Here is a 15,515-nt window from a genome sequence, read left to right on the forward strand (position 1 = left end):
TTGGATTCTCTCTTTCCCCCCCTCCCTGACTCTTTATGTGCACATTATATAGACAATACACTTCATATTCTCATGGTAATGCTATTGTAGTATATAATTTAAATAATAATTTAAAGCAGTAATGACCTTTATGGCAATATCTGTATTGCTTCAAGTTTTGAGAAGATTTCTAGTGAGGATATGCTTTTTATTCATGTGTCTTTATTGCATGAATTTGTTTTTTATAACGTCTCTTCTTGATTTTCAGTCATCTTATTTTCTTTTGCATAATTATAAGGGCTCCAGAAAAATACTAATCAGATTTGTTGTGATAGTTTTACTTCAAATCAATTGTATTATCGCTGCACCCTCCAGCTCATAATGTGGTGGCTGAAGTATGGCTTGCACTAAAATTTTCACTGACTGAATCTCTCAATGGGAGTCTTCTTTTCAAGAAAAATAGAATGAGTCAAGTCTCTTGCCAACCCTAAAATGGCTCCCATAATTAAGATATATACTTCCCTGCTCCCATATCCACCCTTCCTTTATCCTCCCAGGGGTCCAGAGAGATGTGCCCAGCTAGTTCCTTGTGCAGCTGAGGAGAGGGAGCCTGAAATGGCCTGGTCCTATAGCCATACTGATGAATATCTTGCATATCACCATAGAACCTTCATCTGGTGATGGATGGAGATAGAGACAGAGACCCACACTGGAGCACTGGACTGAGCTCCCAAGGTCCCAATGAGGAGCAGAAGGAGGGAGAACATGAGCAAAGAAGTCGGGACCACGAGGGGTGTACCCACCCACTGAGACAGTGGAGCTGATCTACTGGGAGCTCACCAAAGCCAGCTGGTCTGGGACTGAAAAAGCAGGGGATAAAACCGGACTCTGAACATGGCGGACAATGAGGGCTGCTGAGAAGCCAAGGACAATGGCACTGGGTTTTGATCCTACTGCAAGAACTGGCTTTGTGGGAGCCTAGCCTGTCTGGATGCTCACCTTCCTAGACCTGGATGGAGGGGGGGAGGACCTTCGACTTCCCACAGGGCAGGGAACCCTGACTGCTCTTTGGACTGGAGAGGGAGGGGGAAGGGAGCGGAGGAAGGGAGGGAAATGGGAGGCAGGGAGGAGGCGGGAATTTTTAATAAAAAAAAAAAAAGGGACGGTGGAGAAAGGAAGGGGAGCTGAGAAAAATATGTAGCTCAATAAAAAGAAGAGAAAATGCTAAAAAAAACCCAGAATGAGTAGTTGATAATTCTGAAATTTGGGCTACAAAATATCTAATTTTAGAATATTTATCATTCTATAATATGAAGTTCTAAGAGTGGTTTCATTGAGATATATTATATTAAAATCACCAGAGGGACTTGGTATTGATTCAGTTTGAATTGCAGTATTAATGCTACAAGGCATTTTTTAATCCTACGTTTTCTGACAATTTGCAGGCGCCACAATGCCTAATTATATGGAACAATTTTTTACTGTATTTATACATCAAAGGAATATTTTAAAAAACATTTAGAAGTCAAAGATACTTTCCGAAGCTAAAGTCTTTCATTTATAATTTTACTATTTCTTTTATTTCTAATTCCCTATCATTTCCCTATCTTTTAATTCACAGAAAATTCTAGGGGGTACCCTAGAGAATTAAAAATTCTATTTAAAAGATATAAACTTAACCTAAATGAAATGGTAAGTAAATATATTTTCACCTGAGAATCTAAAATTTTATTATTAGTATAGAGTACAAAAGTTTAAATAAACAAACCCAAGTTTCATTATATTAATTGGAAATTAAGAAGAACTAAAAGAGCATAAACATTTATTCAGTTGAAAAAAGAACTAAGCTGAAGCATTATGATCAACAGACCTGAAAAGGCAATCCCATTTAAAACCTTCATGTTACAGATAAAGAAAATGAACTCCATTGGTTCTCAGAAAGTTATAAAGTTGCAGGTTAGGACTTATTTTCAGTATTTGGTGTCTCAGTGCAATAATCTTACCTACTAGATGTTGTCTTTTCAACCAACTTTCAGTCTATAATTTTAAATGTTGTCAATGACTCAGTTAAAGGCAAATGCTAAATAAATAGCTTTTATAATACTTCATTAAACTGAATTAATAAAGATGTAATGAACTAATCTGGGTATTAATGTGAATTATTGGAATCATGTTTAAAGGCTCTGCATATACTTTCAATAAACCTCAAATTAACACACGTTTCTTTATGAGAAATCTACAAAACAACTTTCAGGAGATCACCCTGAACATTTTTATATAATCAAAAATCAAAAACAAAAGACATAACAAAATTATAAACTGGTAAAAAAATGTGTTAATTAAAATATGAACTAGTAATCAAAATTGCATAAAATATATATAATAAATTGTACATGACAGAAAAATGTTCACATTACTAGGTGAAGAACATGGCATAGTTTATTAATAACGGTTAACATATTTTAAACACTCTGCAAAGGATTTTATAATCAGTTTTAAAGTTTTTATTTATTTTTATTTTTTATTTTTTTGGTTTTTCGAGACAGGGTTTCTCTGTGGTTTTGGAGCCTGTCCTGGAACTAGCTCTTGTAGACCAGGCTGGTCTCGAACTCACAGAGATCCGCCTGCCTCTGCCTCCCAAGTGCTGGGATTAAAGGCGTGCGCCACCACCGCCCGGCAGTTTTAAAGTTTCTTTGAGAGCATAGGCAGTTTGGATGCTCACCTTACTAGACCTGGAAGAAGGTGGGAGGTCCTTGGACTTCCCACAGGGCAGGGAACCCTGATTGCTCTTCGGGGCTGATGAGGGAGGGGGACTTGATTGGGGGAGGGGGAGGGAAATGGGAGGCGGTGGCGGGGAGGAGGCAGAAATCTTCAATAAATAAATAAATAAATAAATAAATAAATAAATAAATAAAACAAAACACCCTTTGAGGCAAATATCATTATAGATTCAGTTTATATATTATAAAGGTGCAGAGATTAAGTAATTTTTGAAGGCATTAACATGACTATGGAGAATTAACTGTGCTAGAGTCCAATTGTGTTATATTCTGGAAAAAAAAAATTGGTACTAAGATACCAGGAAAGGTGCTGTGAGGTCCAGACCTTGCCCATTAATGGCTCCACTTCATAAAAGTTCAAATCCCTAGTTTGGCACTCGGAGACAGATGCAGTTCGAGACCAGCCTGGTCTACCGAGTGAGTTCCAGGAGAGTCAGGATTGTCTCACAGAGAAACCCTGTCTTAAAAAACAAAATAAAAACAAAACAAACAAAAGTATAAACACTTTTAAATATCCTTCATTTCAAAGCAATATGCAAGAGTTGATAATGGTCACTTGTCAGGTACGTCAGATTCTAAAACTTGTATTATTAATGACTATATATTATGATAAGATATTTGAATGTACAGGAAGCAAATTTATAGAATGAAGCATAACAAACTTTAAGTTTTTTTCCTTCCTTCCTTCCTTTCTTTCTTTCTTTTTCTTTTCTTTCTTTCTTTTTTTTTTTTTTTTGAGAAAAGGTCTCCCAATGTAGCCTTGACTGCTTCTACGTAGATCTATCCTTGAACTCAGAGATCCACCTGCTTTGCCTGCGAATTCTGGGATCAAAGGCACCCCCAGCAGCAGTATTTTTCTTATGAAGGACATTTAATATGAATTATTATTGGATGAATTTCTTATTTTCTAAAGTAAACATGCATATTACTTCTTTGTTTATTTGCTTGTTTGTTTACAGAGATAGTCTTACCATGTAGACTGGGAACTAGGTAGCTCTACTGGATGAATTCATTATATAGTTCCAGTTGGTCTCAACCCGGATACTCATGTGTTTATCTCCAAATACTGGGATTTTGGGTATGGACCACCACAACTGTCATACATTCCTTCTTTAAAGTTAAAAAAAAGGAGACAAGGACATTTATAGTTTGTTTAAGTATAAAGCTGTCAATTATATGCCCAATTATTTCTACTTTTTTAAAAATGTATCTTCCTAGGTGTCAAATCTGATTTGAAACTTATTTCAGGGTGGTGAGTCACTATGAGGCAGTCCTTGAGGGCCAAAGCTGTTGGTAGAAGGCTGCTTGTTGGTTCCCGGTTGCTTAGCCCCGAAATAATCTCACAGAAACTGTATTAATTAAATCACTGCTTGGTCCATTAGCTCTAGCTTCTTATTGGCTAACACATAGATCACCCCTGTTTCTCACCCAAGTTCTTTGTTTTTATATCCACCATGCTGTAGGTGATTCCTATCATGAATGGCTTTCCAGCTACCATGCCTTGCCCATCATGATTTCTTGATACTCCGAGTCAGAAAAAATCCTGTCAGTTAAATAGCTTTCATCAGGTGTTTGGTACTGAGAATGGGAGGTGATAAACATGGCCTGTTGCATGAAGTAGTATGGTTAGAGTTGTTGGAACTGTGGCAACTATGTAGGCTATTTTGGTGGAAAAAAGGAAGACGAGAAAGCTGACAGAAATATGGACAGTGAAACTAGGCTCATGAAGTATCAGAGGGAAACAAAGCTTCTATGGGAAATTTTGCTAGAGTTCATTTAACCTGGTACTATGATAACAGGAAAAGTGCCCCACCTTCAAAACCCAACTCATCAAAGATTCCAGGATGTAAACATGCAAACTTTTTTAAATATTCATTTTAGAGGACAGTCCTTGAGAAGATGGAGCATCCAGAGTACTGTGAATAAATGGAATCATATGGGAAAATATTTTTTCAGGTTTAGCTTTGAAAGTGCCCTGAAGCCACTCCTGCTGTGATAAGAGGTGGTTGACTAACGGCATCTTTCATATTTTCAGGAGAACTTGGCATCGTTGATTCAGTAGGTGTTCTACAATCTGTTTCAGCATTCCAAAAACAGTCTGATGAGAGCTGGTTGTGTGGCACATTTGGAATCCCTACCCATAGGCTCCAAGAGCCCATTGCAATGAGGGGTAGGAAAGCGTAATTCAGTGACAGTCCCATGTTTCCAGAGATGCTGAAAACTGTCATGTACTTTGTCACCATGAAAAGAAAACTAAGAGTAGTAACAGACAAGTGTGAAGTATACAACACATAATTAAAGTATCTAGGGGACTGAGGAAGGAGGACCTCAATTTCAAAGCCAGCCTGGGATCCCTGGCAAAATCTTGTCAAAAAAAAAAAAAATTCCTGACAGTTAAATTTAGATTGGTACTCAGTATGACTGACACTTAGGTTTAGTGATAACTGTAGTTCTATGAGCATTAAATGTTATAAGGAAATGGAGGATACTGCCAAGCTGGCCATCAGGAACAGAGATTACCATCACATATAACGCTCAGCAGACATTGAGGCAAATGAAGAAATAAATTAATGTAAAATTCTGTGAAACAGAAGAATTGAAAAATGACACAAAAAGTAGATTAAAATATATTATTACAGCCAGGTGTGGTAGCTCCCACCCCTAATACTGGCACTTGTGAGGCAGAGGCAGGTGGTTCTCTGAGTTTGAGGCCAGTCTAGTGTACAGAGTGAGTTCCAGGGCTACACAGAGAAACCCTGTCTTGAAAAGAAAACCAACCAACCAACTATCCAAACATACAAACATGCATACACACACACACACACACACACACACACACACACACACACACACTATTACATTGTTAATTGACTTATCAAAACATGCCTAATTCTACTAACTGAGTAATGTCTAACTTATTAGGAAGAAAATAAGAGACCATCTTTCAAATCTCCAAACTCTGTTTCGATATCAAACTAGGGGAAATAGCAAAAACAAATCAAAGCAAAAAAATAACAAAAAAAAACTTCACAAAAATAAAACAAAACAAAAAGAACCCAATCTATGTCTTTAGAAATATGGAAAAGCTGAACAATAATCAGCTAGAAAATAAACTAAGTACAAATATATACAGAGAGGAGGTTGGGGAGCCTGCTCAGTGGTTAAGAGGACTTGTTGCTTTTCCCAAGGACCTGGGTTTGATACCCAGAACTCATGTGGTGGTTCCAAAATATCCACAACTCCAGTTCCAGGGAATCTGATATACTCCTCTGACCTCCGTGGCACATATATGGTGTACATACATACATAAAGACAAAACGTGCACACATATAAATTACAAATCAGTTTAAAAATATCTATAGATATCAGGCATTTAATATGAATTATTAAAAATAGTCTGGAGTATTGAAAGAATGTCCACTGAATACTAATATGCATCTGTGCTAGTCTAGCAATATCAGTATCATTTATTTTATGATATAATGAAATTTTGTATTTTTTATTTGAATTTTCTCAATATTTTTCTTTGGCTCTTTTCCTTCCTTCCTTAGTCAAACCATAATAATACAATGTGCCAACTGTTAGGTTATGACTTAAAAGAGGGTCTAGTGAATGTCAACTAGGAACATGGGTTTTACCCAACTGCAGCAGTAGTATCACACTAAAAATAAAAGAAAGTGCTGCTTTTTGAAAATTATTATTTTGGTCCTTTGATCTTTAAAAGTCTTTATGAAGGCAGCTCTCAGTCTGAATTACAAAGAAGTAATTGTTCCTTGACCAATAACTAGTCTGAAATTCAGAGTCAGGATGAATTATTTATACAGAAGAAAGTACTTATAGTCATTTACAAAAAAGAAAAAGAAAGATTTTATCTCTTTGGCTGAGGATGTAACTTTAAATCATCTATAAAAATATGGAAGAAATAATATTCAACATTCATTATTTCAACCCAGAATATTTTCTAGAAACATGCCAGTTTAGCTATTTCATTATACCATTGCTACTACTAGCTTAGATCCAGGGAGATTTCCTGAAATCCTTTTAATAGTTTACAGGGCCAATTTTACTAACAATATTAAAGCATTATTTGCTTCTCCAACACTGACATTTGCACTGATGGCATAAAAGCAATGGTGGATTAACAGTATAAACTGAGCAAGTGAGTCCAAACAGGATAGTTATTGAATAATATGTACTGATATATGCTTTTTAAAATCTAGTTTCATTTAATATTGTCCTCAATGAAATGGTTAATATTAATTTAATTAAACAAATTATGTCTTCATTCTTGATTTTGATAAAACTGAAGGTATGAAATAAATACTTTTGTTATATGGCAAAGGACGCTGCAATCTCAAAACAAAGAAACAAAACAAAACCCAACTAGCTTTTTTTTTTTTATACAGAGAACATAATTCTTACTAGAAAGGATCAAGGGACAATTAACAAAGTAAGTTTATTGAGAAATTAGAAATCTATAAGATAAAATAGATAAATAAACAGTAAGCCTATTTTTCAAAAGCAAGTGAAAACATTTGCTGCCTCCCTGATTTTTTTTGTTTATTTATGTATTTGCAAAATACTAGCTCGTAAACAGAATTCAGAACTTTAGAAAATGTATTTCTGCAACTCTGAGATGGAGATCTTCAAATGATTAAAGAATTTTAGGATGAGTTATATATCACGAATAACAAAAACCCAGAGACAGATATTGGAGCTCAAACTAAAGATCAGAAAAGCAAAGCAATCAAGACACTAGAGAGCTATTACCTCGAAGAAATTCTCAAACCAAAAGAGTGCGAGTTCCTGTCTCAGCTCATTTCTCTCTAGCCTGACTAGTGTAAATGATTTTGCTCAAATAACATGAACCTAAAAGAGGTCCTAATTCTGCATTTTGTTTGAATGTAAGATTAGGTACTAATATAGTAAAGTAATATGGCTTTCATGAAAATATTTCAATTATATTCTTTTAAACAACTTAATAAATTTTATTCAGCTATATATAAAATTATCTTCTAAATTTTATAGCACAAGGGAATACATTACTACAATCTACTTTACAAGGTAATGGAAAATTCAGATACAAGATAACAAAATTATTCCTTAAAATATTCTCTTGTGAATACATTGATTTTGTATTTTCCCCATCTTTTAGTCTTGGCATTATTTTCTACTTCATCTTCCCCTCTTTTGGTTTCTTGTTGTTCATCATAACTGAAAATCAGCACTGAGCTAAGTTGTAAATCATATTCATTTAAGAAGAGAAGGTTTCTGTTAAAGACATTGTTTTATCAAATCCTTTCTGGAAGAACATCATCATGGTAGAACTTGAGTGTGTTATACATTGCATACATTTCTTTAAAATCAATTTAGCATTTTCATTTCTTTGACATATGCACTATTTTATTTATGGGTAATAAAAGACAAAAAAAAAGAAAAAATTTGTTCTTAAATTTTTCTGCATTGCCACAAAGCAAAAGGAGTGGCATTCATTCCAGTAAGAATTCATTATAAGAAAATATCTGATACAAAAGAAAATACTGTCCTGATGAAAAAAATTACATTATTCCACCAAAGAAATATTTACTGGAGAGAATTATTTGATGGAAAATGGTTATATTTTAATATTTGACTGTCATCATTGGACCATGTAGAGTGAACAACAACTATAGCAAAACCAAAACAGTATATTTTACACAGAGAATTTGTTTTTATAGATGGAAGAATCCTAAAGGATCAAAACTAAATCAAAGATATAATGTGCAACACACACACGTACACACACATACAATGTTAATGTTTGATACTGCCATTACTTGGAGAGTTGAGTCCTCATTATGTATGGACAATGTGTCATCTTAAATATTATTCACTATTAAAATTTGCAGAAACAAACAACCAAAACTGCATAAAACTGTTTGATTTATTGTTATTTTTATTTAATTTTTGAGATGTTATTGCTATGTAGCCTAGGTTGGTCTTGAACTCAAAGTCATCCTGTCATATCCTCTTTAGTATGGATTACAAATGTGTGCTACCATGGCTGTTTTGTTTACCCAGTGCTAGGGGTGGACGACCTCAAGGTCTTGAACATCTTAGTCAAATCTTCTACTATTGAGTTATATCCAAAAATCTTTCATTTATGTTTCCACAATCATTTGAATGCATTAAAAGATATTTTCCAAATATTTTGCACTCCTGTTGATGAACCATAACATTTAATTGTACTTTATTATAATTTGTAGTAGCCTATTTTGCTTTTAAGGGCAGTAAATACTGTCTATTAGCTCATTACTCCTTTCTTACAACTAGGAAACCAAGTCTCAAAACAGACACAAGACTCAGAAAACATTAAGCATCTTGTTTAATGTAGTGAGGCTTTTAAGGAGAAAAGTAAGCACTAGAATCCACATCTATTGCCAGGGTCAAGAGCTCTTTCTAAAGCTGATCATTCAAGACTGCATGGTATTTCTGATACAAAGAAACCTTGTTTGCACATTATTTCTGTATATGACACATTTCATGCTTAATCTGAAACATAGATGATTTCTATGGAGTTGACTAATATGCACTATTTTATAAACATTACAACCAAAAGGCAGTAAACACAGGAATGGCAAATTAAAAATGTGCCTTCAGTTCTACACAAAACAGCACTCTTTGCTTACTTCACAAATACCTCATATTGAACATGTTCAGATCAAACTGTAATATCGTTCCTGAAAGAATCCTTGAAAATTAGTTATTTTTCTTTTATATACTAATACTGTTAAACTGATATCAACCCTTATCTTAAGTTAGAAACTTGAAAAACATTCCTTTTCATCTTCCTTTCTGTCATAAATTTAATGATGCAGAATTAAGATAAGCACTTCATTCAGAACAGAGTTAAGTGCCAAAGTCTATCTATGGTCTTGAAATTTAACTCAAGGATGAATAGCATGGGTGTAGGGAAGACATGCTTTAAAAAAATCAACATATTTGAACACCAAATTAAGAAAACTTGCACAATAATGAAAACATTTATAGTTTTTCTTCTTTGAAGATTTATAACCTCAATTTTTAATGATAACATTATTTGTTACTTATTTTGACTCCTATCTAAATACGATGATATACAAATGTAACAGCAACATCATGAAGATTTTCCTAAGGGTATTATCTGTCATAAACTTTAAAACAAAGCTCACTATAACATCAATAATTTAGAGACAGTTTCTAGTCTAATGAATTATAACTCACAAAACTGATAGAAAAGTCAAAATTGAGGGAGAAAGCTATACTTGCTTTTAAATTTGGTGATAGAGAAAAAGGCCAGATTGAAAAACTGTTAGATTCTTAGGACAAATTTAGTATATAGCTTGATATCCAACACAATATCTCATTAAATAAGAAAGTAATCTCTGATAACTATGTTTCTTCACAAATGGAACCTGAAGGAACAGGTGAGTGATTTTTCCAGAGGTGGATGTAACAGGACTCAAGCTTGTTCAGTACTTTGTCTTACACACAAAATAGGAGGTGGTAAACAGTGTCTGATCTTGCCTCCACCACAATTCAGAGACAGATGTAAAAAATAAAAACTTTGAAACTATCCCCCTCCCAAAGGTTGGCATTAAAACTTTCTTTCTAACAAATTTAGTTTTGTTTCCAAATAATAGGCAGCAACATTCCAAGTCGAGTCTGTTTGAAAAATTTTTCAGAATGATAGTAGAGAAGGTAGGTATGCAAGCCTGAAGTTTAAAAGGAAAAAAAACCCCATTTGTCATAGTATTTTGTTAATATTGCTGATTATACTAAAAATACATTTATCCTCAGAATAATTTAATTTTACACCCACATTGCTCAATTTCCTAAAAAAAATAATAGGTCTACCACAAAGAAACACAAATAATATAACATGGCATTTTTGCCCATGACGTAGGAGCAGATATATTGTATGAAATGTCTAATATCCTAATAAGATAATCTATGAAACAAGAGGTGGTAGCTATCATGTATTCCATCCATTTTTACTACAATTTTGCATGCAATCCAAACTTGACAAGCAGGGGAACATTTGTTAGTTTTCTCAGAATTTATACTAGAGAAAGGTAAGATGCAAGGATCTGCACTTACTTTTGGTGTTGGACAAGAAGCTGTAGAGAGGCGAGATGTAGCCTGAGCACGGGGCGATTCTGAAGGAGTAGTGCTGAGGGAGGCTGTGTCTCGTGGGAGCACCTGAACACCACGAGAAATGATGGAATCTGGAATCTAAACAAGAATGACTATAGTTTAACATTATGAAAAGGCCACAGCATATAAAATTAGCACTCACATCTTTCTGGTTTTTGATTTTTGTCGTTCTTTGCTGATGAGCACTCATACAGTTAGTGTCACTTATATATAAGCACATGTAATATTTGATTCAGACATTTATATTTTACATTTTTTTCTGACAAATAATATATTATGGAACACTTTAGTGACAAGTAGTCCAGCACTGTGGTTAGAAGGAAATATATGTTACTCAATAACTGGCTTTGTCATTTAATAGTTTGAATTCCTGAGCAAGATACTCCTATATTTTAAAATTTCATTTTCCAACATTTCATCCTCTGTGCTTCTAACTGGCCTTTCTGGACAACATCAACTAGCTATTTTGTCTTCTTTGACTTCCAGTTGGGTTCTTCTAGATGTCAGGGCTTAGCATGGGACAAGGATTAGAGGAGAATAAGGTTTGGTATTTATTCATCTCAGTTCATCAGAGGTTAGATGTATCTTTCAACTACAAACCATAGTTCTGCTCAAATATATATAGCTCTTTCTCTGTATGGCAATAGAGTTCCTGGAATTGCCAGGGTCCCTTTTGTCAAAATTCAGCTAGAACCAGTAAGGGTATTTTTCTTATTTATTCCACAGAAATTCACAATGCCTTCCTAATTTCTCTAAATTCATTCCACATGTCTGCCCTTATTAAAAATCTCAATTACTTATTTAGTGTGTTCTATCACTTCTGCTAGGACCCTGATGAATAAATCATTTCCAGCAACATTTTCTTTATCTAAAAAATGAGAATAATTATAGCATCTCGCTTCTTGGATTATTTTGATGTTTAAGCAAGAAGATATACATAAATTGCTTAGCAGTTTGAAATAGTAAATATTTAATAAATGTTAGTTATTAAGTTATATCTATGAATACAGTGAAGACAGAAAAGACTGTTCTAAAAAATGAAAAATAATGTAAATAATTTAAAATATATTTATGTTATCAAATTTATTACTTTAGACTATGAATAATTTAGTTACTTTGTGCTAGAGTATTAGAGACAGATTACCAGTTTAAGAATAGGAACTTGAGGCTGTAAATATCTAGAAATACTTTCTACTTGGGATCTTGAGAGGCCACTAGGCTGGGAGTCAGGTAGGAAATTTTCACTATCCTTCCTGCCCTTCAATATGGTCCCTCTAGTAGCAGTTGGCTTTCAGATAGCCTTCCTCTCACCACACCTCAGCTCCCTGGGCACTCCTGCCTCTTAGTGGGGACCCAGCTTAGCTCTTTCCCATAGACCCACTCAATTCTCCCTTTTAGCCCATTCCTTGTGTCAGCTGCTGATACCTAGAAACATTCTCTCTCAGAGAGGCTATACCTGCCTGGGACTTAGGTAGGCAATATGTACTATTCTTCCTGTCTTCCGTTATGATCTTTCCATCTTAATCATGTAGTAGCAGCATGCTTGCAGGTGCCCTTCCTTCCACCTCAACCCCAATCACTCCAGCTCTTGGTACTGATCCAGAATCTACCTAGTCCTTTCATCCCTGTCTCTTCAGACACATCCTTTGTCCTATTGCAACCTATTTTTCGGAGCATCTCCTCTGCACCTCTAACTCCTTGGGGCATCTGGCCTCTTGGTGTAGACAGGAACTTCTTAGCTCTTTCCCAAAGTCTCTCTCAAACTTGTCTCTTAGGACACCTCTATTCCTCTGCCACCCACCATATGCAGATGCACTCTATTTCAGGGACCACACCACCAACACACATGTCAGATCCTAAGAAAACAACAGTAACCACAGAACAAAACATCCACTCAATAAAGACAAAAACAAATATTAGCATCTTGAAAAACCCTAATCACCATATCCCAGATTTCTACACACCAGGGCAAAAATGCACTGAACAGATAAGGCAATGAACTTTGACCAGAAACCAGTGACCCCATTCCAGTAGGCCCTTAGACACTCAATATAGCTGAAGCATAAGACAATGATTTCAAATTAGTAAATATGAATATGGTCAAGGACCTTTAAGAAGAAACAAATAAATCCCTTAGAGAAGTCCGTGAAAATACAAACAGTGGAATGAAATAATAAAAATAGTTAAAGAAGGTAATAATAGAATCACTAATGAAATCATAAACTTAAGTAATAGGGATAAGAAAAGTTTATGAAGTCAAACAAAATCTCAGAGGCACACCTTACCAACAGAATCAAAGACATGGAAGATAGAATCTCAGCAACCGGAGACAAGGTATAAGAAATGAAATACATCAGTCAAAGAAAACATTAAATCTAAAAACTTTCAGGCATAAAACATCCAGGAAATCTGGGATACCATGAAAACACCAAATCTAAGGATAATAAGAACATAAAGAAACCAGGTTGCAGGCACAGGAAATAGCTTCAACAAAAACCATATAAGAAAATTTTCCTAACCTAATGAAGGAGATGCCTATTAAGATACAAGAAACACACAGAGCACCAAATAAACAGGACCAGAAAAGAAATTCCCCATGACTACTACTACTACTACCACCACCACTACCACCAACAGAACAAAGAAAAGAATAGTAAAGGCTAAAAGGGGGAAAAGGCCAAAAGATCAAGGAACATAAAGGCAGATACAAAAGGATACCATCTGATTTCTTCATGAAGAATCTGAAAACTAGAAAGGGCTGGATAGATGTTCTTCAAACTCACAGATCACAGATTCTAGCCCAGAGATTCCAACCTAACAAAACTATCAACAATAGTTTAAAATGCTCTAAAAATAAAACCAAAATTGAACAGTATCTATCTACCACTCGATTTCTAAAAATGTGTTAGAAAACTCCAACCTGAAAACGTTAACCATACCTTAGAAAACACAAGGAACAGATATTCCCAGGCCAGTAAATCCAAAGATGGAAGGGAGCCCCACACCATAATAACAAAATAACAGGACTCTCAACATCATCACACTCAATTCCATAATAAAAAGACACAGACTAATAGAATGGATCTGGATGTGAAACAGTATTTATTCCTCTCCTGCATTTGGTAAAGCAGAAAAGCGGAAAGCTGTAGGATCAACATATGAATCAAGTAGTTGCCTGCACAGCAACAGAGAAGTAAAGAAAGAACCATGTTCTTAACAGCTGCAAACAACAAAAACATAAGATAAAAGGAAGAGATCAAATGAACAAATCAGATATCAGTCTAACTCAAGATATGAAAGACTTCTGCAATCCACCACGTATATGTACTGATGGAATTAATTTTAAGATCTCCCATGTATATGGGCCAGTGGAATTAATTTTAAAGTGGTTATATTACTAAAAGCAAACTTAAGTAAAATCTCCATCAAAATTCTTATAACATTCTTCCTGGAAATTAAAAGAAATTCAGAAGTTTAGATAGAAACACAAAATACTCAGAATACTTACAGCAACCCTGAACAAAACTTGCAATGTTTTTGTAAAAGCATCAAAATATTTGACTCATTATTATAAAGCCATAGTCATGAAACAATATGGCATTCTCTCAAAAACAGAACACAGACCAAAGGAAGAGCAAAAGCCAACTGATTCTCCACAAGGATGGCAAAAACACACTGGAGAAAAGGCATTCTCTTTAACAAGTAGTGGTTGTAAAGCAGAATGACCAGAAATATGAGCTGAAACTAGATTTCTGTCTCACCTTGTACAAAAACCAAAACAAGATGTATGGAGATCTTATGGTAATAACTGAAACTGTGGAATTACTAGAAAAAAGTTTCAAGATATAAACATAGAGAATGGGGGGCTGGAGAGATGGCTCAGTGGTTAAGCGCATAGGATCTTCTTCCAGAGGTCCTGAGTTCAATTCCCAGCATCCACATGGTGGCTCACAACCATCTGTAATGAGACCTGGTGCCTTCATCTGGCCTGCAGGTGTACATGCAGGCAGAATACTATAAAATAAAAACCATAGAGAATGGCTTTCTGAATAGGAAAATTCAGGAAATAAGAGTAATATTTAGCAAGTGGGATTGCATCAAATAAAAAGCTGTTTCATAGTACTGAAGACAATTATAAGAATGAAAAAAAAACAGAAACCGAATTTTGCCAGCTACTTACTTAATAATGGATTAATTAATATACAGTATACAGAACAAAAAGAATAAAACATTAAAGCAACAAATAAAAAGTAAAGATAAAATGAACACTTTTCAAATAAAGAGTACAGATGACCAACAAATTTTGGAAATATGCTCAATACTTTTATTCATCAGAGACAAAACTATGAGATTTTACCACACTACAGTTAGAATATCAGAGAGAAAATTAACAGAAACCACATAAGAATGTGATATTAAGAATGAAAGAAACCCTTATACAATGCTCTTGGAAATATATATTAGTTCAAATAACTACAAAAATTTCTTAAAAACAAAAAATAGAACTATCTTATGATCAAGCTATATAACTTTGGCTCCTTACCCAGAAGAATCAGAAATAATCTGTATTGAAAACAGTCT

General features: G+C 34.6%; 1 protein-coding gene across 15 annotated transcripts in view; it reads right to left on the bottom strand.

Annotated features, from left to right (window-relative positions):
* Window positions 1-15,515, bottom strand: part of Gphn (gephyrin) — a 343,860-nt gene that overhangs the window by 133,214 nt on the left and 195,131 nt on the right. For all 15 annotated transcript variants that reach the window (XM_041658068.1, XM_041658063.1, XM_041658065.1 and 12 more), the window contains one exon: window positions 10,878-11,012. In XM_041658068.1, the coding sequence (XP_041514002.1) occupies window positions 10,878-11,012 (135 nt within the window). The remainder of the gene's footprint in view (window positions 1-10,877; window positions 11,013-15,515) is intronic.

The sequence above is a fragment of the Microtus oregoni genome, unplaced genomic scaffold, assembly GCF_018167655.1.
Source record: "Microtus oregoni isolate MIOR12 unplaced genomic scaffold, Mior012 000009F_ref0000495, whole genome shotgun sequence".
NCBI lineage: Eukaryota > Metazoa > Chordata > Mammalia > Rodentia > Cricetidae > Microtus > Microtus oregoni.